At 36.8% G+C, this 27,727-nt stretch overlaps 6 protein-coding genes across 6 annotated transcripts; 4 read left to right on the forward strand and 2 right to left on the reverse strand.

The window, feature by feature from the left end:
• The first annotated feature begins 61 nt into the window (after nt 1-61).
• On the forward strand, nt 62-3,238 carry GRF9 (growth-regulating factor 9). Its single transcript, XM_088249277.1, has 4 exons — nt 62-402; nt 503-823; nt 1,488-2,087; nt 2,444-3,238. The coding sequence occupies exons 1-4, from the start codon at nt 342-344 to the stop codon at nt 2,857-2,859; spliced, it is 1,398 nt and encodes a 465-aa protein (XP_088105403.1). The 5' UTR covers nt 62-341; the 3' UTR covers nt 2,860-3,238.
• A 282-nt stretch (nt 3,239-3,520) lies between these two features.
• Nucleotides 3,521-5,779, reverse strand: AUR3 (ataurora3). The gene is made up of 6 exons (XM_021970250.2): nt 5,551-5,779; nt 5,224-5,466; nt 5,048-5,143; nt 4,197-4,411; nt 4,035-4,107; nt 3,521-3,925 (listed from the first exon to the last, which is right to left on the reverse strand). The coding sequence occupies exons 1-6, from the start codon at nt 5,668-5,670 to the stop codon at nt 3,827-3,829; spliced, it is 846 nt and encodes a 281-aa protein (XP_021825942.1). The 5' UTR covers nt 5,671-5,779; the 3' UTR covers nt 3,521-3,826.
• A 520-nt stretch (nt 5,780-6,299) lies between these two features.
• LOC110766580 (AAA-type ATPase family protein) lies at nt 6,300-12,133 on the reverse strand. Its single transcript, XM_021969930.2, has 14 exons — nt 12,022-12,133; nt 11,618-11,942; nt 10,934-11,025; nt 10,795-10,814; nt 10,338-10,584; nt 10,130-10,225; nt 9,923-10,038; nt 9,741-9,821; nt 9,245-9,368; nt 8,696-8,745; nt 8,075-8,165; nt 7,678-7,713; nt 7,304-7,401; nt 6,300-6,788 (listed from the first exon to the last, which is right to left on the reverse strand). Exons 1-14 carry the CDS (start codon nt 12,071-12,073, stop codon nt 6,672-6,674), a joined length of 1,545 nt encoding a protein of 514 aa, XP_021825622.1. The 5' UTR covers nt 12,074-12,133; the 3' UTR covers nt 6,300-6,671.
• Nucleotides 12,134-15,772: 3,639 nt separating this feature from the next.
• Nucleotides 15,773-18,273, forward strand: LOC110766593 (cytochrome P450 704C1-like). The gene is made up of 5 exons (XM_021969949.2): nt 15,773-16,294; nt 16,490-16,774; nt 16,891-17,223; nt 17,383-17,583; nt 17,680-18,273. Exons 1-5 carry the CDS (start codon nt 15,773-15,775, stop codon nt 17,866-17,868), a joined length of 1,530 nt encoding a protein of 509 aa, XP_021825641.2. The 3' UTR covers nt 17,869-18,273.
• Nucleotides 18,274-18,383: 110 nt separating this feature from the next.
• LOC110766606 (cytochrome P450 704C1-like) lies at nt 18,384-21,261 on the forward strand. The gene is made up of 5 exons (XM_021969970.2): nt 18,384-18,968; nt 19,533-19,817; nt 19,960-20,298; nt 20,577-20,777; nt 20,861-21,261. The coding sequence occupies exons 1-5, from the start codon at nt 18,456-18,458 to the stop codon at nt 21,044-21,046; spliced, it is 1,524 nt and encodes a 507-aa protein (XP_021825662.2). The 5' UTR covers nt 18,384-18,455; the 3' UTR covers nt 21,047-21,261.
• A 3,302-nt stretch (nt 21,262-24,563) lies between these two features.
• LOC110766615 (cytochrome P450 704C1-like) lies at nt 24,564-27,545 on the forward strand. Its single transcript, XM_021969981.2, has 5 exons — nt 24,564-25,246; nt 25,731-26,015; nt 26,155-26,493; nt 26,860-27,060; nt 27,152-27,545. The coding sequence occupies exons 1-5, from the start codon at nt 24,734-24,736 to the stop codon at nt 27,335-27,337; spliced, it is 1,524 nt and encodes a 507-aa protein (XP_021825673.2). The 5' UTR covers nt 24,564-24,733; the 3' UTR covers nt 27,338-27,545.
• The last annotated feature ends 182 nt before the right edge of the window (nt 27,546-27,727 follow it).

Raw genomic sequence — 27,727 nt, forward strand, 5'->3', positions numbered from 1 at the left:
CCAACCCAACCCAACCCAACATACACGCGGCCCCACCTAACAGAAAACCGGATGACGTGTCGACCTGCGGGGCTTCCACTACTGCCAAACAAGCAGTCGTCCTGGCTCGCGCGTGGAGCAAGTCTCCAGCAAAGCACGAAGCATCCCACCCATTGGAGCGTGAGACATACGCGCCACGGTTTAAAGAACCCAAGAAAGGAAGCGAAGTTGGTCTGAAAACTTTTGCCTGCGGACACTGAAAAAGGCTGAAACAGAGACGCAGGGATTGTCAGCCTCTCTCTCTCTCTCTCTCTCACGCCCAACTTTAAACAAAAGCCAAAACAAAGCAAAGCAAAGCAGATATGGCTTCATTTCGCTTAGACACATTGCAATACACCCAGACCCAGTTCATCAATTCAGTCATATGCCTCTTGTGCAGCTTTGCTTTTCTTGTTTTTGCCTTAAATATTGAGACTTGATAGTCAAATTGAATTGGGTTTTCTCTCTGCACCTCTGTTGAAGCAACAGTTTGATGTGCTTGTGATGACAATGGAGGAGGAGGGTGGTGGTAAGGTGAAGCTTGGTCTTGGGATTGGGGTTGATTGTTATGGTGATGATCGTAATGGGACTGAAGAAGTTGTTGTTGGTAAGAAGAAGAAGAAGTATGGTGGTGGTGGGTTGACAGCTTCTCAGTTGCATGAGCTGGAGCAACAAGCGCTTATCTACAAGCACTTCGCTGCTAACCTTCCTGTTCCTTTTCACCTTGTGCTTCCCATTTGGAAGAGTGTGGCTGCCTCTTTTGGCTCCTCAAATGCTGCTGCTATCTACAGACAATACCCCAGTTGTAAGTCAAATCTCTTTCCCTTAATGGGTTTCAATTTTTACACAAACTGACACACAAGCAAGCAACACAAAAAATTGTTATTTTGGAGTAACAACTAAATGCATGCTTATGGGGTAGTTATAAGAAAAGGGGGGGGGGGGGGGGGGGAGACTTTTTAAGACATTTTAACTTGACATGGGTTTATGAGGACTACATGGATTTGACTTTGTTTGATTGGGTTCTTAAAAGGGGTCCTATTTTGCTTCAAATTTAGATAGGCCAAGGTTTACTTGACCTGAGATTTTCATGGGATTGAGTTAGTCAAGACATCGTGTTTGTTTCTGTTAATTTTACTGCAACATGTTGTGTTTTTCCCCTTACAGATGTTTCTGTCTGTGTATTAGGATTCAAATTTGAGATATGCTTTGAGTAAATTAGTTTTTTTTTTTATCGCTTAATCCCCTGAATTTAGAGTTTTGTTCATTGAGATAGTTTCATGAAATTGAACTTGAATGTAATAGATTAATGTTCTCTAAATGATTGTTTCTGTGGACTTATGGTTAGATAAATTGACTTTTTGAAGGATATTTCTTTGTTGATTGCTTTTCTTTTGCATGATATTTGAAATGGGTCCCCTGCTTATTCAGTTGAATTTGATACTGTTTATTTCAATTGATTGTTTCAGTTGTAGGGTTCAGTGCACTGGGCTTTGACTATAGGGATCATGAACCAGGAAGGTGCAGAAGAACTGATGGAAAGAAATGGAGGTGCAATAAGAATGTAGTTCCTGATCAGAAATACTGTCAGCAACACATGCACAGAGGCCGCCAGCGTTCAAGAAAGCCTGTGGAAAATTCTGAAGTTGCTTCTCCTTCCAGCACTAAAACACCCAAGAATTCAGAAGGTGAGTTTCAGATTTCAACCCCGAAAGGCCTTCAACTTATGGCTCAATCCTACAATTATGTTAGTGTTAGCCAAGGTACAACCATGGCCTCAAGTGGCTATCATGAATGTAAGAAAAACATAAGACCTGTTACAACTACATCCATTGCCAATATACCTGCCAACAGATCTGCTACTACCACCCCTGCTGCTGTAGCCGCTACCACCATTGCCGGACCAACCACCGCCACCAACAGCAGTACCAATGAAAATAGCCTCAATATTGGTGTAAAATACAATAGTAGCAACCATGCTGGTGGCAATTGCATGATCAGAGGAAGCAGCATGAATGTTGTTAATATATCACCAGGATTGGGCTTCTCCCCGAAGAGCGTTCTCCAAGGTAGACGCATGAGTAAGATTGAACCTTTGTGTTATAAAATGTTTTTTTCTCCCAAAATATATATGGATTGATAAGCATAACCACTGGTCTTGAAAAGCTTTCCACACAAAAGAATGTTGAACATGTGTTGATTCGTGGTACCAAGCTATCTGACTTCTTACCTATGAATTCGACGACTGGGGCCTTAACAAGAGAGGCCAACAGTGCCCCAAAGTTGGAATCATATAGGATAAGAATGTTGTATAAAAAAAAATTAAAGGATAAAAATGGGTTGAAGTACTGGAAATTCTTCTGTAGCTTGTCTTTGCAATCAAATGGATCATTTGTGTATTTATTTCAGTTGCCACTGTTTTCAGCTCTTCTAGGTTGCAATGGCTTATACTTCGACAATGGAAGTGGAGTAGAACTTGAACCAGGGAGGTGTAGGAGAACGGATGGAAAGAAGTGGCGGTGCAGAAGGGATGTTCTTCCTGATCAGAAGTATTGTGGCCAGCATATCCACAGAGGGGCAAAGAGGCAAATGAAAGACTTCCAACCTGTTGCTGTTCCTTCTTCTTCAGCTGCTGCCATGAATACCGCTCGGCTCTCTCAGACAACAGCCATATGCAGAAAAATTAATTGTGCAATCCCTAATACAAATCTCAGCATCTCCATCCCAGCAAATCCCCCACCGGGACGAAATGATGAAAGAAGCAATTCTAGCAGCGATAGTGACACGACTCTTACAGATACCAGCCTTACTGCTTGTGACAGTAGTTATGTTTCTTCTTAGAAGACTACCCTTTCCAGCATTTTGAGGTATCCAAAATTGTGAATTTTGTGGTTTTTCCTGCAACCAGCATCCTCATGGAAATATATCAACAGAAAAGGAAAAGGAAGGCCGCTTGTTTTGTGAGGAAATACCAACATCCTCTGTTCTTGCTTTACGTAGGGGATAAGAAATGCGTTTTGTTTTGGGAAATTTTCAGATTTCACGTTATGGGATGTCTTTTCATCTCAGTAGAAAGAAGAAAGAAATTGTATTTCTTGTTAGTTTTCGGAGACCTCAACTGGGGTTTGATTTGCTCCTGAAGGCATGTAGGTCAACCCACCCTTTTTAAATCTTGTACAATGTAAACATGGATGCCAAATCAATGTTGTATCTTGATATTTCTTGACTTCCATTAGCATAGTTCTTCAAAAATAGCTATACATGTTTAAATGTTTTTCAAGTGCCATTGAAACATCAAACCCCATTTTCCAAACTATTCAACATAAAAAGTGGTCATCTTTAATTACGAAACATTTTTCTCTTCTCAATTTCCCTTAACATTAACAGACTTTTCCAAGAAAGTTAATGTATATAGTAGGCTACTTGCTAGCTTGCATATCTTGCTTAAGCGTTTATTTATTAATTCAACAACTTATGCAATCTAAATTTTACACAAACCAAATTATACAATCATAATTTTTTTTTAAAAGCTTATTGTTTACTGGCTACAATGAGAACTGAGAAGAAATTAAGCGTACTCAGCAAGCAACTGATGTAATTATAGGCAATCCAGAAGTTGACGAGCTACAGGATTTCCTTAACACAACATGGTACATGAAACTCAAGGCTGCTGAACATAGTAGATAAGTTAATTGTCTCTTGGTGCTGATGAGATTTTGACCAAAACATTCCCTCTAAATATACCAAACTCAGCTATGCCAGCTCCCCACAGCCATGGTTAGAGCATGATGACAGTTAGAAAAGCTAGCTATTTGCAGATACCCGTTGGATCGGCGTTCTTGACTATCCAAGGGTGTTCCATGATCCTCTGAAGAGAGAGCCTCTTTGAGGAGTCTTTGACAAGAAGCTGCGCAAAGTTCAACTTATTTCAATTAGGTAATGGATACTGATACCAACAACTACTGGAGTTTTATTTACACCCACCTAATATTAAGAACAAAATCATGGACACTTACCCGGGTAATGAGATGTTTAGCTTCTGCAGAAGCTTGAGGTTCAGAAGGGAAGCTTAGGTCAACCTTTATTATCCTGTATAGAAACTCAAGTTATTATTCACTTAGGTTCAGTTCATGTTACGGAATCACATGGGTGGAAGCATACAAAACACTCATTCATACCTTCTGAATGTATCCGTTTGACTTTCTGCCTCAAAGGGAGGAACACCATAGAGGAACTCGTAGCAAAGAATGCCCAAAGTCCAGTTGTCAACTGCATAATCATGAGGTCTGTTCTCCACCATTTCTGGTGCTAAATAATCTAAAGTTCCACACATGGTCTGTCTCTTGCTTCTGGACTGTACCGACCATCCAAAGTCTGCAATTTTCAGTCGACCCTACGAAAATATAATGTAATCAAGTAATCAAACACAGTTCCTCAACTTGTTCAATGACAATACGTAACCTAAGTGCAGACATAAAAAACATAGCTTCCAGTTATTGAATCAAAGTATAGAATAGTTGCATCGGGATAAGAACTCATATTTGGGCTCAATCTTCTTGAAAATATTAATCGCATATCATTATTGTACAATAGCAGTGGAATTTGAAGTCGAGCACCAGCAGCCACGGTTTTGGCCAAACTATTTCTTGAACACAAAAAGGAACTACCAATGACAACAATGAGAGTCCCCCCAATCTCTACATATATACAGGTAAACCAACCCTGGTTGCAATTTCTCCTAAAATTGCATAAAGAAAACCACATCCCTAAAAGGTTAACCTTGAAACCAAAATAACTGACCTATTTTCACTTTTTCTATATAAGTAGGGAAAAAAACTTCAACACTGAACAAGTGAAAATGCTGTGATTGTTACTGTTTGGGATCAGAAGATGTATAACATTTATCGACTTCTAAACATTTGGCAGAAATTAAGGGATTACGAGTCAGATTTCCCATCTGTTCCAAACCCAGAACCCAAACAACCCTGGCATAGGGCAAAAAATTGGAGAGGTTGTAGCATATATATACCTCATGATCCAGAAGCAAATTTTCAGGCTTTATATCCCTATGAATGACATTCTTCTCGTGACAATACGCCAAAGCTTGCGTCAAGCTCAGAATGTACTGATAATCATATGAAATTTGATTAATTTCTAAAACAGAGAGAGAGAGAGAGAGAGAGAGAGAGAGAGAGAGAGAATTACAGTGGCGGCTTGTTTCTCAGAGAGGTAATTAGTTTTCCTGAGAAGCCCATAAAGCTCACCGCCATGGGCATACTCGAGGATCAAGAAGATGCGTTCGTCGTCGTGGAACCAACCGTAGAGGCGAAGAATGTTGGGGTGCCTGAGACTGGTCTGAATCTCCATCTCTCTCCTCAGCTGATGTTGAATCTTGTACTTCTCGATTTGCTCCTTGAATATCACCTTCAATGCCACTATATACTTGCTCTGCCCCCAAAAAAATTTACCCAAAAATCAATCATTTCAAATTCTAAATTGTTTTCGGTTTAATTCGATTGAAAAATTCAATACCTTGGCTTCTCGGGCAACGTAGACTCGCCCGAATTTCCCTTTGCCCAGGGGTTTTCCGATCTCGAAGTCTCGCAAGGACCATTCTCTCTTTGGGCTTTCTTGCCCTTTCTGGGTTTCCATTTCTTCTGATATTTCCACAGAGAGAGAGAGAGAGAGAAACGACCACTATGTGGAAAATTTGAATTTTCCTTTTAGCGCCACAGCTGAGACACTGTATTGATTTTTCTAAGGAGCCCCTGAAAATAAATTATTTTTTTTAAATTTAAAATTTAGGGACAAAATGATATTCTAAAGTACGATACTCAACAGATTACACTCTTTGGACACCCAAAAATATGGAATTTTTTTTGTTGGCGAAAACCCGAAAAAGGGGGATTAAAGACTCGAACTCAGGTAAGGACTGCATTGTACATGTATGATGTCCTGCCTAACTAGCCTAAAGGACTGCATTGTACATGTATGATGTCCTGCCTAACTAGCCTAACTCACGGGACGGCTATCTCTTGTCGTCTTTCTTAATTTGATTTTCTAATCGTCCGATTAGATTTGCTCTCCAGTGACTCCTTGCTATTATTACTGCATTTTTTTTTATAGTTAAAAACTTTTGAAAACCAAACTATTAGGGCAGCTTTTTGCACATCCCTATTTTGAAAGATAAAATTCCGATATGTTACACATCATTTATAACGAATTTGGTAACTCTTAACATTATTGAAAATTCATATGATCGCTCGCTCGCTCGCTTGCAATGATCATCTGAATATCAACTTCTTCATTGGCACTCGGAGAAAAATATTGGAAATTTTACAATTTCTTGGTACATTAAAGATTTTGTCAATGCATCTACAATGGCCTTCCGGCGTCGAAAACCCAACTATGATTATAATATACAAAATATATATAGTACACCTTACCCAAAAGAATACAAAGAATTAAGAGCAGGCAGAGACCAGTTTGAGGCGAGGTGTGTGCCATGTACACAATTAGATATGCTTTTTCCTTCTTTTGGGTTTTCACATCCCACCTCCTGGCTCTTTTCAGCATCGTTCTTTGTACCGGTGGCGGCATATAAACAAGGCTGCTTTGATCATATAAACCATAGAGAGTCCTGTAATAGGCATTCAATTAGAGCCGAAGTCCTCGTTCCAGCGTTCAAGCTCTTCCCACTTGCTTTTGCTTAAGCTTGGCCTGATTACAGTCATTGCCTTCTGAAAATCTTCATATCTTAGTGGTCTTACCTGGTAAACAAATAACGACATGAACACATGTGACTGGAATGAGGAAATTCTTTTATAGAATAGAAACTTCTGCAAATAAAGTACTTCCATAAACAATAATAACAAAAAAAAAAGGTTATCACTTAAATTACTTCAATTTAAGTGGAATGGAATAGGAAGAATTCAGAGAATGATGCATTTTGCATAACATTTTCTATGGCCCATAAGCTTTTCCTATTAAGAAATCAGTTTCAAACATGAAGAATTCAGATCCAAGATCCAGTTCTTCATTTATCAGATCAAGCTCTCATAATTTTTTTCCCAGCCTCCAAGGAAACCAGAATAGGAAAAAAATATTTTCAATGAACCATATTCTCAGCAAAAAGACTTGCATGAAATGAATCAGATCATTAAAGTAAAGATGTGTTTGAGGCAAATTTACTTCTATATCTACTAAAGCATAGACCAAAAATTAATTAACATTTATAGACTGCTGTACAACCTATTTATTTGAGGCCTTGTTGTTGGTATAATACCTGATTTGCCTTGATTGTGAGAATGTTTTCACCCAGTTCCCTAATAGGCATCATTGCAGCTTCTTCACACAATGCTTGCAGATCACTTCCTGAATATCCTGTATATAAGAGTAACAATTGAATAATTTATCAGAATGATAATTATTTGGTGAGGATTTTCATTAAGGTTCAATTCCACCACAACACTGGCTGTAAACCAGCAACCACTAGGTGAGTGCAACCAGCTGTAAACCATCAACCACTCGCTGAGCGTAACTGAGATTGGTAGCACCCAGTGACTCAACATTGGTCAAATTAGTTTAGCAAAATGAATTTACTTATCACTGCTATCTGAAAAGCACTTCAGAAGGGTATAACAGGGAAAATGTTCTTACCTTCAGTCTCTCTTGCGAGTCTTTCAAGATCTCCACCTAATACAAGCAATAAGAAGTAAATTTCGTAAGAAGATTAACCACAAGGCACAAAAGGATGCTTGCTTAATTCACTCACTTTGGTTATTATTTGTCTTGTTGGAATAAATATTATTTATAAAAAAAAAGTTCCAAAAACGTTTCCTCAGACATTATGAACACTTTTATCTTTAAGTTACTACAAAATGACATATCTCCACTGTAATAAGAGACACCAATGAAGATACCAAAAATCAGTACACCAATTAAAGTAGTCAACTACAACATTGTGTACATCATACTAACCACAAAATATGGGATCAAGAATCTTTAACAGAAAAATATCCAACAAGAAGGTTACGAGATAAGAACATATTCTTACTTGGTAAGGAAAACGCTTGGCCCTTGAGTTTGTGCCTCAGAAGCAGTCTCCTTGCTGTTAAATCTGGTAAGGGTATGTACACTCTCTTCACCTGGTTCAGGGTTTCATATTACAGTGAGAAGGATACTTCTGAATGTATTGATCAAATTGTTACCAGAAAAAGCAATTAGAAGTAAAAAGAACGGATATCAACAATTTATAAAGTTTCCAACAGGGGAAAAAGATGAGAAGGATAATTCTGAATGTATTGATCAAATTGTACCCCATGTACCTTTTGTTTCTTTGATTAAAATCTTTCCGAGCAGAAAACATCGAGACATAACCACTATTAAAGTAACAGAAGAACCAAACAGAGTGTTCACTACAAGCCCAAACATTTTCCTAAGACACAGCCCTATCTTCAGGTATAAATATCAGATAAATATGCTTCAAATACTGGATAAGCATTAGACGTGCGTGCATGAGCACAGACATGTACATATTTTTTTTAAAGTATTGATTCATAAGATAGTAACCTGGAGAATTAATTTTATTAGCAATTCAAACTTTTAAGTCCCTAGAAAAATCAAGTCTCAGAATATTGAAAGAGAAAACCAAAAGAAGAAAAAAAATACTACTAACCAGTCTTCTAAGAACCGCATCATCCAGTTCTTGTGGCTTATTAGTAGCACCTGCAAGCACATAAGAAAAGATATCAAAGGATGTACTATAATTTATTCAGGTCTAAGTGTGTTAAAATGCAAAATTGAAACAGTCCCAAAAACGGACTTCAAGAAGATAATGAGATAAAAAGGAAAGTAAGGATCTATGTTGAGACAAAAGAAAATAGTACAGAAGTTTACTAGGTCCCTCCCTCCTTCCAACCTGTTTAATTTTATTGTTTGAGGGGATCAAGAAAGTTTATTACTAATTTCCAATGAATTAACATCCAAATTTAACATTACTTTCCTTGATCAAGGTCCCTTAGGGGCAGCAGACTCTAATGATAACATATAAGAAGGGTAATGTATATCAAGTTGGCATTGTCGAAGCAGGCAGGGTAGCCAAGACTTTCATCAACACTGACGTACAATTTAATAAAAGGAATGGCCTTTACCATTTGGGGTGGGCTTTGGTTGAATTGAGATATAAAGTTTTCATTAAAAAAAGAGAGGAGATATTAAAGCTTACCAATCACAATTACCAGATCATTAGGATTAGAGGTCACCCCATCAAACTGTATTAAAAACTCTGACTTCAACCTTCTGCTTGCATCATGTTCATTTGCAAGCCTTGTTGACATGATACTATCAATCTGTAAGCACACAAAAAACAGACACAATTATATCGCTGATATAATGTTGAACAGTAAAAGCATCAAACTGTAGTCACCTATAACAGTTATACACCCTCGAGATGACTAAGAAACTGATACAAAAAAAAAAAAATTAGCTGTAACACTAGATATTGTGAGATACCAATGACATTTAACAACAAATGCAAATAGAGATAATGACCACATACTAATCTCTGATCATTCATCCAGTTTTCCAAATCAACTATACAGTCCTCAAGTACAAGCATGAAATAGCATACTTCATAACACCATCAATAAGATGAAACAGGTGAAGCTGGTGCTTTTTGAAATTGAACGTAAAGTTAATAGTTTGCAGGAAAAGTAGCATACTTCATCCATGAAAATTACTGATGGCTGTCTGGATATAGCAACCATGAAAAGGGTTCGCACAAGCTTTTCAGCCTCTCCTACCTATTTCAGTGCAAGTAAAACTTATTATAATTCCTATAAGGACAAAAAAATAATTACAAATATAAGAAAAAGAAAGTGCAGCACCAAGGACAGAGACACACCCATTTTGATGTCAGTGAAGAAGCAGATACATTAAAAAATGTTGCCTCGGACTCTGAAGCAACTGCCTTAGCAAGCATGGTCTTCCCATTACCAGGTGGACCAAACAAAAGCAGACCTGAAAGACATAGACAAAGTTTTTTATGAAACAAGTTCTTTTTCTGCTTCACTGGTATCAATATGGATGATACAGTCTTACAAAGCATTACCTCTAGCTGGCCTTCGTAGACCAGTGAACAAGTCTCTTCTCTTAGTTGGTAAAATAACCATCTCCATCAAAGTTTTCTTAACCTTCTCAAGACCGGCTGCAGAGAAACTGAAATGAGTAACTTGGTAATCTTAACAAACACGGCAACCAAAAATAAAAGAAAAAGAAATATAGAGACAAGAATAGTGAGTATGTGATAAATTCCTCACCTACATCTTCCCACTTAACTGAAGGGCTTCTATCCACTATAGCACTATTTATCATTTCCACTAATTTTGCATCATAACCACCACCAGTCTCTTGCACAGGTTTTGAGCTTACAATATTATTGGTCTGAATCTGATTCCTTATTTCGGGTCTGTTTGTAGTGGGATGAGGAGACTTGGGTAACACATGCTTTCTGGCATTTGATGTCGTTGGTCTAACTACAGCAGTCTGCACATGATCTAAGGTGCTCTGCAAAGATTTTGATTTTGATTTTTAGATATACAGTGCATAGTAATCTTGAATCTTATCAAATGCTCAATTCTTCCCATGCATTTGTGAATACACATTAGGTGCTTGAGATAATACTATTGTGCATAAGTCTAAAGAAAGTTTCAATTGAAAAAAAAAAAACCAAAACAAAACAAATATGCAGAACTCTTTAGTCAGACCAAACCATACTTTGCTTACAGACGTGCCACCTGAAAATGAGGACAGGGAGAAACAAATGCAAAGAAAGAAAAGTCAGAAGTTGAGTTGAATGCATCTATGTTAGTTTGGAGACAATGCTCATTTAAGTTGAATCAATAGGAGATATTACCTGCTCGCCTACTTAAGGCCTGTAACCTTTCAGAAACTTCACCCTGCCATTTTGATATTTTTTGGCGATAAGATTTGACCTTCCCTCGCTCACTGCCACAAAGAACAGACATTTTATTATGATAACAATGGAAAAGCATATCAGAATCGATCATCATGGTTGACTTGATAATGAATTTATGTTTGCTCTCTCTAACGAATTTGCAAGAATGCAAATCATTTTCTTTAGGACATACAAAACCATCCTTCGAGAGGGAAAAATCAGCCAACAAACCAAAGTCATGCTTTGCCTCCTATTCTAAGAGATGAAGCTCTTCACGCTGGAATTGCTAAAATCGTTATTTGTCACTGAAGTCATTAACCAAATACAAATACTCATGCCACTTTTACTTCACAACTTACACAAAAGACTTTCAAAAGTAAAGTTCATATGCTACAACACATTAATCACACTTACTCAGAAAAACTTGTACTTTTTCAATTCAAGATAAAATTTGTATCTAACATATAAATGGTCAAACTTTTATTTCTACAAAATATAAAGTCATAAACATATCTATACCTAGAAGGAAATTTAGAGACTACCCACCATTTGTTTCAGACTAGCAACTTCAGCAATACTTCAACAATAATCAAAGAAGAAAACAATTACAAGAATCAGAAACTAAGCTGAAAAATTGATAACCTGAGGCTGATATAGGAAGGCACGGGAGTGGATGTTGCTTCAACGAGAACTCTCTGGGCGTTGTTATAGTGAGCAATGGCGTCGTCGACTAAGCCCCACTCTTCAGCCCTAACAGCCTTGGCGATCTCATCCTTTGCCAAATCGAAGTACCCCCTAAGCTTGTACGCAACACGCTCGTTGGAGACCGAAGCTCCAGGTCCAGCTATGCCTTCCATGGTTGACGAATTTGGAGGAGAATCGGAGTTTGGGTGAGACTCGTATGAGGAGGAGGCGGCGGAGAAGATCGAACCAAAAGAATCGATGATCCCTTTGAGGAAACTCATGTCTGGAACAAATGCATGCCGATTATTGGGATGAGGACGAGGAGGAGAGAGAGTTTAGAGAGAGAAAGAGGGCTTTCTTACCATTTCCGGGCAAGTCATTCTTTATGGAGCTTAGCTTTTCAGACTCCAGCATACAAAAGAAATGAGATTTTCTATTTAAACCCCACACTTCTCTTAGTTCACCCCAATACTTAAATCATTAAGCTGTAAGTTTTATTATTATGTAAAAAGACAAAAAAGATCATCAAACCCTAATATTATTATGTAAAATACCATCTGGTTACACCTTCTTCCCTGTTTATCAGGTCCACATCATCTGATCTGTTACTAATTGTATTGCAATGTGCTGTTAATAATACTGAGGTGTCTGGATTTTAGTGTCTTAATCAATCTGTCATATTAGTTATTGTTAGTAGGATGAGTGGTGATAATATATTATTTAAAAAGCAGAAAAGTCTAGCCCGCATGCACAGTTGAGGATGGCTGCAATCATGGAGTTCACTAGGTAGGCAGATCTCCAGTATTATACGGAGCTCTGTATAATTTGTTTCGTGTGTGTTTGTTTAATTCATGGATTTTTATATTTGCAGTTTATGTATTTGGTTTTCTTATTCTATGACGGAGCTATGTATTATGATTTTGTTTCGATGTTACAATTGAGCTAGAGGAAGTGAAACAATGAATCAACCCAAAGTAAGTGCCTAAAGCTTCAGTACATAGAGGAAGTGAAACAATGAATCAACACAAGGTAGCTTGTGGGGTGCAAATAGAAAATCTCTTTTATTTCTTATGTTTTCAGCATGGGGTGTATTTAAGGGTAGTTTGGGAAGATAGTGGGGTTTTCTTAGAAATTGTGAAATTTTAAATTAAACGTTGGGGTGAACTTAGAACATAGGGTGAACTAAGAGAAGTGTGGGGTTTAAATAGAAAATCTCAAAGAAATTGAGCATTTAATTTTAAATGGAATATTTTAAAAGTACAGCCGATCGGCTATACTCTGTAAACATATACGAATATTTTAAAGGTAAAGCCGGTCGGCTATACTCTGTAAACATATAGGAATATTTTAAATGTATAGCCGAGCGGCTATACTCTGTAAACATATATGAATATTTTAACATTATAGCCGTACGGCGATACACTGTAAATCTATACAAATATTTTAAAAGTAGAGCCGTACGGCTATACACTGTAAATGTATACGAATATTTTAAAAGTATAGCCGTCCGGCTATACTGCACAAAATGCTTTTCTTTTTTTGTAATCAAGTAATATCTTTTCGACAATTTTTTAAGTAATTTATCTTAAGCCTTTTTCAATTACTTTAATCAGTAATTATATTTTAATTATTATTTCTTTAGTGAATATTTAGTATTTAAATATTTTACTAATTTCATAAATTACTTAATAACTAGTAATTAATTATTTTTAATTATTTTGTGTACTTTGTTTTTTATTTTATTTTATTATACAAAATTAGTTTGTTTCGTTTATTATTTTCAATTAAGTAATATCTTAGCCTTATTTAATTTTATTAATTATTATTTATGTATAATCCAAGCCCAAGCAAAAGGTGAGGCCCAAGTTCCACTCCACTAGGCCCACTTTCCATATAACACGTGTGGGAAGACTCCCACTTATAAGGCGTAAAGACCTTCTCTTATTTTCAATGTGCGACTCAAGTTCATGTATTTCATTCAAACTCCAACAATTAGTTGATATTATCGAATCACGTTGTGACTTTGATTTAGGGTTTGGAGACTAAAATCCATTTTTGGAATACAAAGGACTTGATTAGCCACAAACATGTAAATAATAAAAGTCAACCAGATCCTAACAGAGCGAGGATCTGAACTCATTAAAATTGCACAACATTAAAAGTTTATAATTATTTAAGTATATAAAAAACAGTATAATAACAACATATTAAGGTGATGATTGGCTTAATCCAATATTAAGAGTCGTTTAGATTTAAAATGAAAGTAGTTATTAAGAATTGTTTATTGTTAACTTCCTATTTTTACTAGAAATTTATTGGATGGATGGTTTTAAATACTTTATAAATAATTATGGAAGAAAATAAAAAGGATAATAAGTGGAAAATACATTTTGAAGTATATCACAAAAATAAAACAGTTTAATGATTTGTTTTGAAAAGTGTTCAAACAATTTTTGCACAATATTTTATTTTTAGAATTTTAACTATTCAAGGGGATTCAAGGGGATTCAAGGGTTCGAGTATGTTTTGAAGAAAAAAGAGAAAAGTTGTTTTAGTGTGGTTAAATTTCTAAATTTTTAAAAAAGAAACAAAATGTCAATTTCCCAAATATGCCAAGTTTGATCTTAATTAGTTTTTTTTGCAAAACTAAAGGCAAAAAATGGTCAGAAACCACATTTTATATACCACCACCTTGTGTACCACCTCTAGACCACCATTACAATGCGTCCCACGTCTAATAGAGGTGGTACACAAGATGCCATCTTGAAGATGATATATAAAATGTGATCTCCCTAGCATTTTCCTGAATCTTATTCACATCACCAATTTAATCAGAACTTCTAGTATGATAGCATGTAACATGTTGAGCCTATGTGTTTTGTTTCAAAATCAAAGGGCTCCTACTTTTGAGCCACTTATTAATTGTTGGTTGCTGATGGGTCTTATGCTTTTCTTCAACTTTTCTCTCTTTTCCCCCTTAATCTTTGTTTCTTTCCACTCTTTTTTGTTTGTTGTTTTTTGGTTTTGGTAAATAAAATTTATTGCAAACCACAAAGAGAATGCTCCAAAAGCTAGCATCCCTAGAGAAAATGCAATCAGCCTTCAGCACCAGCAGAAGAGGAATGAACATGACTTATTGGGTTAAGTATGGAAACCTTGTATAGCTCAACATCATGGAAAATGGTGGTTTTATGGTGAGGTGAGACCATGGCTACGCATCTTAGATTGTTATAAAAATGTTGACATATTCTTGGTGAAGTGGAAAATAAGTTGGAATTGGAAGAAATAGTCCAATCCTTAACAGGTAAGACTCTACGCATCCCAGCATATGATATAAGTCCATGCACATTTGTTAGAAATTTTGACACATTTTGATCATCAAGATGAAAGTGAGTATGGGAAATTAGAAGAAAGAGTCCAATCCTTAACAGGCAAGAATGACTGAATTACCAACCTTCATCAGTAAGAAAGTTTCGGAGCTGGTTAGGTACACTCTCCTAGTCTCCTGACTAGGAATCAATTGCTATAACTAGAAGATAACAACCGTTGATTCAATCTGTCTTTCAAACAAATCAAGATCAGAATGCGGGCCCGCTAACAGATCGATGGTCCTGATCAGCCATGGCCATGGGGAACACAGAACCACCATGTCAACACTCCCACAAGAATGTCTTCGCCCCAATAAAAAAAAGATAACAAAGAATTTGCACCATCCAATCTCATGGATTGATATCCTTTTTCTGTTTTCTTCTTTTGACAATCAAACCATATAAATAATAAACAAACGTCGAAGTTCCTCAGCTAGCAGTCGTTTTTTTCTCTTCATTTCACTTTCATAGATAGATGCAACCTATGAGAATAAAGCTTCCTCTGTCTTACATATATAGGTCATTTTCTCTTTTGCCAAACAGTTTAATATGTTATTTGATTAGACTATTAATTTAAGCCAATACTTAACCAACACGCCCACTTGATCATACTAAATTTTATATATAACATGCTATACTGTTGACATTTTCTGGATTTTCCTATATATATATATATATATATATATATATATATATATATATATATCTATATTGCTGTCTTTGCCTCTTTAACTAAACAAGAAAGATGAGTATTCTCTATATCATACTCACCTTCATATCATTCTCAGTGCTCTTTCTCTTCCTAACCTTCTGTTTGCTCATACTTAGAATCTTCACAGGCAAGTCCATCAGAAACCCAATTTACCCTCCTGTAAAAGGCACCATCTTCCACCAGCTCTTCTACTTCAACAGGCTCTATGACTACCAAACGGAAATGGCCAAAGAACACCCAACTGTTCGGCTTCTTGCCCCTGAGCAAAGTGAAGTATATACGACTGACACACGAAACATTGAGCATGTTCTGAAAACCAACTTTTCCAAGTACTCGAAAGGGAAGTATAACCAAGATATTGTGTCTGATATTTTTGGCCAAGGGATATTTGTTGTTGATGGAGAAAAGTGGAAGCAACAGAGGAAGCTGGCGAGCTTCGAGTTTTCGACAAGAGTTCTTAGAGATTTCAGCTGTTCTGTGTTTAGAAGAAATGCTGCTAAACTGGTTAGAGCTGTGTTTGAGATTTCAGGTGCCACTAAAAGTTTTGATATGCAAGTGAGTAATCTGAAACAAATAAAAGTTTTTCTGTAAATTGCCTTCTGCTCTTGTTCAGATTAGAATATTAGCTATTTTATTATCAGAAGAACCAAATTGTTTGACATGCAGTTAATAACTGTTTGCTTGAGTATGTAAGTTGTTCTGTATTGTTTGCATATGATTTTCTTTTTCTTGCATATGATTTATTTGCAGGATATTCTTATGAGATGTACCTTAGATTCTATATTCAAAGTTGGGTTTGGAATAGACCTGAATTGCTTGGAGGGGTCAAGCAAAGAAGGGACTGCATTTATGAAGGCCTTTGATGATTCAACTGCTCTGGCCTATTGGCGCTATGTTGATCCATTCTGGAAATTGAAAAGGTTTCTTAACATTGGTTCCGAAGCCGCGCTTAGAAAAAATGTCAAAGTCATCGATGATTTTGTCCACCAACTTATCAGGAGCAAGAGGAGATTGCTAGCAGGGCAAAAGGATCCTGTAAGTGATTTTACATTCTTGTTCTCCGAAAAAGCAAAAACAATTCTCTATGTTTCTTACATGATTTCATTTCAACTTCGTTAATGAAATCCTGAATTTTATTTTATGTTTTGAAGAACGACAAGGAGGACATACTGTCGAGGTTTCTGTTGGAGGGCGAAAAGGATCCGGAGGAAATGAATGACACATATCTAAGGGATATAATTCTGAATTTTATGATTGCTGGCAAAGATACCAGTGCAAATACACTCTCATGGTTCCTGTACATGCTCTGCAAGAACCCTCTGATACAAGAAAAAGTTGCACAAGAAGTGAGGGATGTTGTTGGTGGTCCGGTTGGTGACCCTGATGAACTTGTGGCCAATATAACTGATGCAGCTCTTGAAAAAATGCATTATCTTCACGCGGCAATAACAGAAACTTTGAGGCTATACCCTGCAGTTCCAGTGGTATGTATACTCAAATAACCTCGTATATATTTTTATGACATTGAGATGCTGGTTAATTTATTTAAACCTTAGGGGAAAATTTAGCAATGCCGTATGAACTTTGACCCATCGTTTCACTTCATCCCTAAACTTTTCTTTATGTCTTTGGCTTCCTCTTAGGATGGGAGATGTGCAGAGATAGATGACATTCTTCCTGATGGCTTTAGATTGAAAAAAGGAGATGGAATATACTACATGGCCTATGCCATGGGCAGAATGCCTTATATTTGGGGAGAAGATGCTGAGGATTTCCGGCCTGAAAGATGGCTCAAGAATGGAGTTTTCCAGCCTGAATCGCCGTTCAAATTTGTCGCATTTCACGTTAGTATCATATTTTCTGTTTCTTTATCACATATGTTCATGAATTAATCTAATCTGAACTTACACTAATGGTTTCACTTGTTTTATTACTTACAGGCAGGTCCTCGGATATGTCTAGGGAAAGACTTTGCTTACCGGCAGATGAAGATAGTATCGACGGCTCTTCTTTCCTTCTTCCGCTTCAAATTGGCCGATGAAACAAAAACTGTAACCTATAAGACCATGTTCACCCTTCACATGGATGGAGGTCTCCCTCTGCGTGCAGTTGCAAGGACAGCCTCATAAACTTCTTACATTTGAAGCAAAATAATGTTCTTGGTGTGGTCCCTACATGTGTTTTGTTTTTAGATTAATGCATTCTACATTGTACTATTTTTCTAATAGATAAGCGACATATCTATACAAATGAGTAATGGATTGTGATGACCAAAAAAAAAAAAACAAGAAATGGATTCCTAATATAATACTAATAGTTTTATGATTTTTGTTCATCACCCCCACAAACTTTTTGCCATGAACGACAAACTCTTGGTCTGTCCACCCACAGCTCACTTATCTATAAAACAAAAGAGAAAGCCACAAAGGTCGAGAGAGCATTTTTAGTTTTGACCCAATGTTCTCAACATTTGACACGCGTCAGGGCATAACGAAACAGGATGAATAAGATTATATTATGTGTCAAAGTAGATCTGTCTGGTTGCAATTTTTATTCTTCTCTTCAGTTGACTTTCATCATTGCAACCTTTCGTAGCTAAGAGGCCAAACTCTCTCTCTCTCTCTCTCTCTCTCTCTCTCTCTCTCTCTCTCTCTCTCTCTCTATATATATATATATATATATTTCTCTGCCTCTTATTATCTTAAAGAAAATCAAGATGGGTTTTCTTGTTATCATCTTCACATTCATATTGCTCTTTTTCTTCCTAACCTTGTCCCTCTTCATACTTAGAATCTTCACCGGCAAGTCCATCAGAAACCCAAACTACCCACCTGTAAAAGGTACTGTGTTCCACCAGTTCTTATACTTCAACAGACTCTATGACTACCAAACTGAAGTTGCCAAAACACAGTCAACTTACAGGCTTCTAGCCCCGCACCACAGCGAATTATACACGACTGATACACGAAACGTTGAGCATGTTCTGAAAAGTAACTTTGCCAGCTACTCGAAAGGGGCGTATACGCAAGCTATTCTGTCTGATGTTTTTGGCCAAGGGATATTTGTTGTGGATGGAGAAAAGTGGAAGCAGCAGAGGAAGCTTGCAAGCTTCGAGTTCTCGACGAGAGTTCTTAGAGACGTTAGCTGCTCTGTGTTTAGAAGAAATGCTGCCAAACTGGTTAAAGTTGTTTATGAGATTTCAGGTTCCAATGGGGTTTTTGATATGCAAGTGAGTCATCTGAAACCTACATCTCTCTCTATTATTTTTTTCTAAAAATTTTCACAACTTGTCTTCTGGTTTTGTTCAGATCACACAGTGGCTATTCAATAATATAGATAACATAAAACTGGTTGGTTCAGTCTGCAGGCTAAGATAGACTTGTTCAGTGTTGCTTCATCAAATTGGTTTCATAAAAGCTCAACTCTGAGCTACGCTTATAAAATTGGGGCGGTATCCTAAAGTCAACTTTAATTTGGGCTGGTTCTTGGAACTGATATGAGAGTAAAGCATGCTAGAGAGGAAACATTTACCTGTGAAATTGGAAAATTGCAAGCTGAACTCATTCTGATCAAACAAAATTGTTCATAATCAAAATAATGTAAATACCAGTCGATGTATTTCAGATTGTAAACTCCAAAGTTTTAGTACTTCCCATCTATTCTAAATATCTTTGAAAATAAGATCAATTAGAAAACGTAGGCACAGTGTTTCTGAACATTATCTTATTTTTAACTAACAGCTTTATGGTGTAAGTTATTATTTACATTTTCTTACATATGATTATTTTTGTAGGACTTGCTTATGAGATGTACCTTGGATTCCATATTCAAAGTTGGGTTTGGAATAGACCTGAATTGCTTGGAGGGGTCAAGAAAAGAAGGGACTGCATTTATGAAGGCCTTTGATGAATCAACTGCTCTGTCCTACTTTCGCTACGTTGATCCATTCTGGAAACTGAAAAGATTTCTCAACCTTGGTTCCGAGGCCTCCCTTAAAAAGTATGTCAAAGTCATTGATGATTTTGTGCACCAAGTTATCAGGAGCAAGAGGAAATTGCTAGAGGAGCAAAAGGATGTTGTAAGTTAACTTCGCACTTTTACATCTTTCATTGTCATATTCCTCTGTTTGTGTGTGTTACTGAAAGTACTTCTATAATTTTTTTTCTTTGAAGTTTCTATTTTCTAAAATTTGAAATTGAAATTTATGTTATGTTTCAAAGAATGACAAGGAGGACATACTATCGAGGTTTCTACTGGAGAGCGAGAAGGATCCAGAGGAAATGAATGACAAATATCTAAGGGACATCATTCTGAATTTTATGATTGCTGGCAAAGACACCAGTGCAAATACACTCTCATGGTTCTTTTACCTGCTCAGCAAGAACCCTCTAATACAGGAAAAAGTTGTACAAGAAGTGAGGGATGTCGTTGGCAATCAAATCGGTAAAGCGAAAATCGATGAATTTGTGGCGAACATAACTGATGCAACTCTTGAACAAATGCATTATCTTCACGCGGCACTGACAGAGACGTTGAGGCTATACCCTGCAGTTCCCATTGTATGTATATACTCCAATAACCCTGTATTAGTTTGCTTTATGATTTTCTGAATGAGATGCTTGCTATTCGTTATACTTATTCTAGGATTTTATGAGAATCTAAACAGGACAGTGCTAAAGCCTTGATAAAAACTTGTGGTAATTTTATAAAAACCAACACCATGTAGTGTTCGCTATTGTGAAAGAAGAGAGGTCTAATTGTTTGTCAGTTTCCATTATGGCCAAATTTATAAGCACTGAAAATATTGACATCTTTGTGTCTTTGACTTTCCTGTCAGGATGGGAGATGTGCAGAGGTAGATGACATTCTTCCTGATGGCTTTAGAGTTAGAAAAGGAGATGGAGTAAACTACATGACCTATGCCATGGGCAGAATGCCTTATATTTGGGGAAAAGATGCTGACGATTTCCGACCTGAAAGATGGCTAAACAATGGAATTTTCCAGCCCGAATCACCCTTCAAATTCGTCGCATTTCACGTTAGTACCTTGTTTTCTTTATCTTTAACACATAGGTTAATCATCCAAGTGTTCACTAACAGTTTAACTTGTGCTATTTGCAGGCAGGTCCTCGGATCTGTCTAGGGAAGGACTTTGCTTACCGGCAGATGAAGATAGTAGCGATCGCTCTTCTTTGCTTCTTCCGCTTTAAATTGGCTGATGAAACGAAAAGTGTAACATATAGGACCATGTTCACCCTACACATAGATGGCAGTCTCCCTATGCTTGCAGTTCCGAGGACAGCCTGATAAACTTCCTCTATGTGAAGCTGAAGCAAAACAATGTTCACTTTGATCAACTCTTGTGATATTGGAGTGTGAACACAATCTTTATGTATATACAATTAAATGAGACGATAGCATGTGATATGTTATATTTTAGGCTTAAATGTCGAAATGGTCCTTGTGTTTTACCTTATTGGACAATTTAGTCCCCGTGTTATTAATTTGGCCAATTTAGTTCCTGTGTTTGTATTTGTTAACAAATTTGATCATTTCCGTCAAAATTATGTTAAAACCTAAAAAAAGGACATTTAAAATTAATTTAAAAATCTGTAATTAATTATAAAGATTTAAACTCAAATAATAATAATGCTAAAATGATTAAAACCCACACAACCTCAACCTCCAATGGTCTCGATTCCTGTAGGAAAAAAAAAAGAGGTTCTTAGTCGAATTGATGCCTACTCTTTTCATGCTGCAATTTTTCTTCTCTCATGTTTTAGATTTTCTCATACTCTACCCTTCATCTTTCTCTCCTCTCCGATCCATTGGCCTGAATGTCGTCGACTTTTGCTGCAACGAGGATGATCAATTCGCAATAGAGCCATCAAGGTTACGGTGACCGGCTATGAAGATTTTCGTGATTTGTCAGAGAGGAAGCCGTGAGAGAGAGAGAGAGTTGTTGTGGTTTAGGTGCGGTTGGAATGGTGGTGAGGGTGGCTATGGGTTTGGGGTTGGAGTGGTGGTGGTGAGGGTGGCTGGGTTTGGGAGGTGGTTGAGGTGTGTGTGTGTGTGAAATTGGGGAAGGTGAAATTTAAAAAAAATATATTCCATTTTCAGATTGAATTAAAATTTTTATAATCAATTACAATTTTTTTAATTAATTTTAAATATTTTATATTTTATATTTTTAAGGGAATGGACCACATTGACTAACATATACAAACACAAGGACCAAATTGGCCAAATTGATAACATAGGGACTAAATTGGCCTATGAGATAAAACACAGGGACCATTTTAACATTTAAGCCTATATTTTAATAGAAACATCCTTGTTGTAATATGTAAATTACCAATACGTAAGCTTATTAGATAAAAGGCAAAATTGTAGTAATAGTCCCTCAAATAAGGCCCTACTTTACTTTTTGTCCCTCAACCTCAAAAATTGTTATGGTCGTCGTTCAATTAGATATTGTGTTGCATCATTGGTCACTCCATCAATTCTGTTAGATTTTCTGTCAAAATTAAAGGCAAATTGGCAAATTCTTATCAAATATTTATTAGATAAATAAACTATTTAAAGAAAAAACCCACTGACACTACCGAAAAAACAGCCACCTTATCCCCTTCCCCACTTACCCAAATTTATCACCGCAACCACCCACCTCAACTCAACAGCTTCCACCTCTACGCTTTTCCCTGCATCACCAAGCTCAAGCTCAGCCCCTCCAGGCTCAAATCCATCAAAATGAGCAGACCCTCTTCCACCCCACCCACAATTCACCCCAATCTCTCGGCCACGATTCTCCTCAAGTAAATATATATTGTTATAAAAAAATATAGTTTTCCTATTCCGTAAAGCCAAATACAAAAATATTTATATTATAAATAACTTATAAACAAATTGGAAAGCTTGTAAGGTACAATGAAATTGAAGAAAACAAAATAATAGGTAAGTAAAAGGAAAATAAATAATAAATAAGAAGGTGAGGCACGTCAAAGACGCTGTCCTAAAGCCTTTGTAGCCTCCCTACGTGCTTGTACTGACGGTCTACAAGACTCCAAGATACGACCCATTGTACACAAACTCAAGATCTGTTATGAGCACGTTCATAGACGGATATAGGTATCCAAGTCACAGAACCATTGCCAAAATAATAATATAAAGTAGAGAATATATATAAAAGTAGAAAAGGAGAGAATTAGTTTGTGGTGGTGATTGTGGTATGTGATATTCTGATGGTGTACTGTGTGTATTTCAAATGTGAAGGAGGAGTGGCCTTTTATAGGCATCCAAAAACATGTAACCTTCACCAACCATAAAAGTTCACCAACCAAAAAATAAAAAAATAAAAAAATAAAGGCATTCACCAACCAGAAATAAAATCTGAATATTAAATATTTATAACCCCCACAATAAATAAAGAGTAATGCTATTTAGACACACAACATTGACCACTTTAGCTAACCACCTTATGTGGCAATTGATGTGTCATGCCAAGTCAATTAATGAATGTCGCCATGTCAATTAAAAAACTCTAGCGTTCCTAGTAAGTGGCCTCATGACAACATTCATTAATTGATATGACATGACACATCAATTGCCACATAAGGTGGTTAGCTAAGGTGGTCAATGTTGTGTGTCTAAATAGCATTGCTCATAACTAAAATAAAACAGCCAAAATAAATAAATAAATAAAACGGTTAAATTTTTAAAACCTTTTAAAATTCCAACATATATATATTTATCTCTCTCTCAATTCGGTTACCGCATCCCTGTTTTGGGCTGGTACAATTCTATATAAAATTGAATTTCTGGGTTTTTTTTTTGAACTTCCCTTTTTCATTCTTGAATTGTTGTTGATTGGCCTCGTTCTGTTTGGACATTAGTGTTTAGTTCTCAGATTAAGAGGCGGGGTTGCTGAGGTAAGGGGAGGGTCGTGCTACTGAGCTGAGAAGTGGTGAGGGTCCAAGTCTTATTTGCTTCAAAAAAATATCACGTGGATCACATGTGATCCATTTTGATGGAAAAACTAATAGAGTTGACATAAAGGACAAGCAGTGCAACATGATATTTAATTAAAGGACCACCATAATAATTTTTGAGGTTGAGGGATGAAAAGTAAAGTAGGGCCTTATTTGAGGGACCATTGCTACAATTTAGCCTAGGTAAAACCATGAACCTTCCAAACCAATAATGCTCATAAAAAACCATTGACTTTGTTGATGCACAAAAATGGTACGGCACTTTTGAGCCCAACTTAGTGATGTCTGGGCCTTTGGTATGCTTTGGGTCTCGGTGGAGCGATTGATCTGTAAGATAAAACGTTCAGTAAGACCTTTAGCAATGGTGTGGTACCGGCCGAAAGCTCTCCGATGCGTAAGTAAGTATGAAGTGAATAGTAATCTGGACAGAGTAATGGCTATATTTGCCGAAAGTATCAGTTACCTCCATTTTTGGATTTGCACTCCTTTTGTAAGTCTTGGGAGATGTGCATGTTGTGTAGAATTTTGATGTAGGACTGTAGACATTTTACTGTGGGTGCTCCACGTGTCCATCAAATGTTTGGGGTCTGGTCTTGCGTTCGGCACCCTAGGATTCCCTCTTTAGTTCACGAGTTGTTTCCTTGTTGGTCCGTCAATTGTGGTATAAACAGACTTGTTCATATCGAAACCAATAATGCTCATAACAATGTCCAACTCTATCAAGTTCATCAGGCCTACAATTAACTTCTACCAACTCTATCAAGTTCTTTTAACTAATTGAAATCGACAAGGAAAAATAAATAACATTATATTATAGATCAACGTAGAGTGCTGTTTGGTTGCATTTTATTCTCTTCTCTTCATTTCACTTTCAGTTTGCAACCTTAGCTAAGAGGCCAAAACTCTCTCTCTCTCTCTCTCTCTCTCTCTCTCTCTCTCACAGTTTGCAACCTTGCAACGTTATTTATATAGTACTTTGTAAGGCCTCTAGTTAGCTAAAAGAAAGATGGGTATTTTCTATATCATCTTCACCTTCATATTGTTCTTTCCCTTCCTAACCTTGTCCCTCTTCATACTTAGAATCTTCACAGGCAAGTCCATCAGAAACCCAAACTACCCACCTGTAAAAGGCACTGTCTTCCACCAGCTCTTATACTTCAACAGACTCTATGACTACCAAACTGAAGTTGCCAAAGAACACTCAACTTACAGGCTTCTGGCCCCGGACCACATTGCAGTATACACAACTGACACGCGAAACATTGAGCATGTTCTGAAGACCAACTTTGGCAGATATTCGAAAGGGGAGTATAACCAAGCTATTCTGGCTGATATTTTTGGCCAAGGGATATTTATTGTTGATGGAGAAAAGTGGAAGAAGCAGAGGAAGCTCGCGAGCTTTGAGTTCTCGACGAGAGTTCTCAGAGATGTTAGCTGCTCTGTGTTTAGAAGAAATGCTGCCAAACTGGTTAAAGTTATTTTTGAGATTTCGGTTGCCAAGGGGGTTTTTGATATGCAAGTCAGTAATCTGAAATCACCAACATATCTTTTCTTGTTTGTAACTTGTCTTCTGGTCTTGTTTAAATCACATAGTGGTTATTTAATAATAGCAGAACTAAATTTGACATTTGACATACAGATAATATATAACTGGCTGGGATAAACTTGTTTAGTGTCCCCTTGATCAAGTTGGTTTGATAAAACATTAATCAATTTAGAGGGCTGAGCTAAGATCAACTTTAATTTGGCTGGTTTTTGGTACAAAAGAGTAGAGAGAAGAAATCATGACCTGTGAAATTAGGGGATGTATCATACCATAAAAGTACTCAGCTTGTATCTCCAAAAGTTTAGGATTTTCTATCTATTTTTTAAGTATCTTAGAAAATAGAAGATAAATGAGAAAGCATAGGGACATTATTTCTAAACATCATCTGATTTCATAATAATTTATATAATGATATGAGTTGTTATTTACTTTTTCTTGTTTATGATTCTTTTTGTAGGATTTGCTCATGAGATGTACCTTGGACTCCATATTCAAAGTTGGGTTTGGAATAGACCTGAATTGCTTGGAGGGGTCAAGCAAAGAAGGGACTGCATTTATGAAGGCCTTTGATGAATCAACTGTTCTAACCAATTTCCGCTATGTTGATCCATTCTGGAAACTGAAAAGATTTCTCAACCTTGGTTCCGAGGCCTCCCTTAAAAAGTATGTCAAAGTCATTGATGATTTTGTGCAACAAGTTATCAGGAGCAAGAGGAAATTGCTAGAGGAGCAAAAGGATGTTGTAAGTGAATTTTACACCTGTATAGTGGCTTTGCATGTGCTTATATAATTTTTTTTTTCTTTTGATTCTGCATTGAATTTTCCATTTTATAGCATCAGTTTTATTAATGAAACTTTGAATTTTATGTTATGTTTCAAAGAATGACAAGGAAGACATACTATCAAGGTTTCTATTGGAGAGTAAGAAGGATCCAGAGGAAATGAATGACAAATATCTAAGGGACATCATTCTGAATTTTATGATTGCTGGCAAAGACACCAGTGCAAGTACACTCTCATGGTTCTTTTACCTGCTCAGCAAGAACCCTCTTATACAGGAAAAAGTTGTACAAGAAGTGAGGGATGTTGTTGGTAATCAGGTTGGCGAAGCGAAAATCAATGAATTTGTGGAGAACATTACTGATGCAACTCTTGAACAAATGCATTATCTTCACGCGGCACTGACAGAGACATTGAGGCTATACCCTGCAGTTCCCATTGTATGTATATACTCCAATAACCCTGTATTAATTTTCTTTATGGATAGTTTTTGAATGAGATATTGTTATTTGTTATAGTTGTTTGTGAGAACCTAAACAGGACAGTGCCAAAGCCTTGATAAAATCTGCGCTAAATATATCAAAACCAACGCCACAAGAGAAATATTCCTTGAAAGTACCCCTTTGTGTTAGCTATTATCAAACCATAGATGTTTAAGTCTAATTATTCTTCAGTTTCCATTAGGGAAATGAGTTTATTATCTATGGTTCTGTACATTAAGGTGAAATTTTCATATACTAAAGTTAAGGCCAAATGCATAAGCACTGAAAATATTGACTTCTTTGTGTGTTTGGCTTTCCTTTAAGGATGGGAGATTTGCAGCGGTAGATGACATTCTTCCTGATGGCTTTAGAGTGAGAAAAGGAGATGGAGTAAACTACATGGCCTATGCCATGGGCAGAATGCCTTATATTTGGGGAAAAGATGCTGACGATTTCCGGCCTGAAAGATGGCTCAACAATGGAATTTTCCAGCCTGAATCACCCTTCAAATTTGTCGCATTTCACGTAAGTAACTTATTTTCTTTTTCTTTGGCACATAGCTTAATCATCCTAAAGTTCACCAACAGTTGTTTCACTGAATTGGTGCTACTTGCAGGCAGGTCCTCGGATCTGTCTAGGGAAGGACTTTGCTTACCGGCAGATGAAGATAGTAGCAATGGCTCTTCTTTGCTTCTTCCGCTTCAAATTGGCTGATGAAACAAAAGCTGTAACATATAGGACCATGTTCACCCTTCACATAGATGGCAGCCTCCCTATGCTTGCAGTTCCAAGGGCAACCTGATAAAATTTCCTATATCTGAAGAAAATCAATGTTCAAGGTTATCAAATATTATGATATTGTTATGATATTTGCAGGTTTTTGCTCTGTATTCTGTTTGCAATTTGTAGATAATGGAAGCAACCTTGTAATTGTAAATATATGTAAATTAGCAAATATGTAAAACCATGACATTCATCACCCCAAGAAACTCTCTGCAATCTTGGAAGAACCTCGGCAAAGATGTGATGTCGTTTCTTTTCCTTTTTGCCCACACAAACAAGCAGTCTACAATATAATGGTTTGATTTGATTTAGTTTTTACAAAAATCACGAAGGGAACCAAACCAAACCAATTTATGATGGAAACCCTAAGCCTAAAACAATTCTCTTTCCTTTTCCATTTTTCAACATA

The sequence above is a fragment of the Prunus avium genome, chromosome 2 (genome assembly GCF_965620075.1).
Source record: "Prunus avium chromosome 2, drPruAviu1.hap1.1, whole genome shotgun sequence".
NCBI classification, from domain to species: Eukaryota; Viridiplantae; Streptophyta; class Magnoliopsida; order Rosales; family Rosaceae; genus Prunus; species Prunus avium.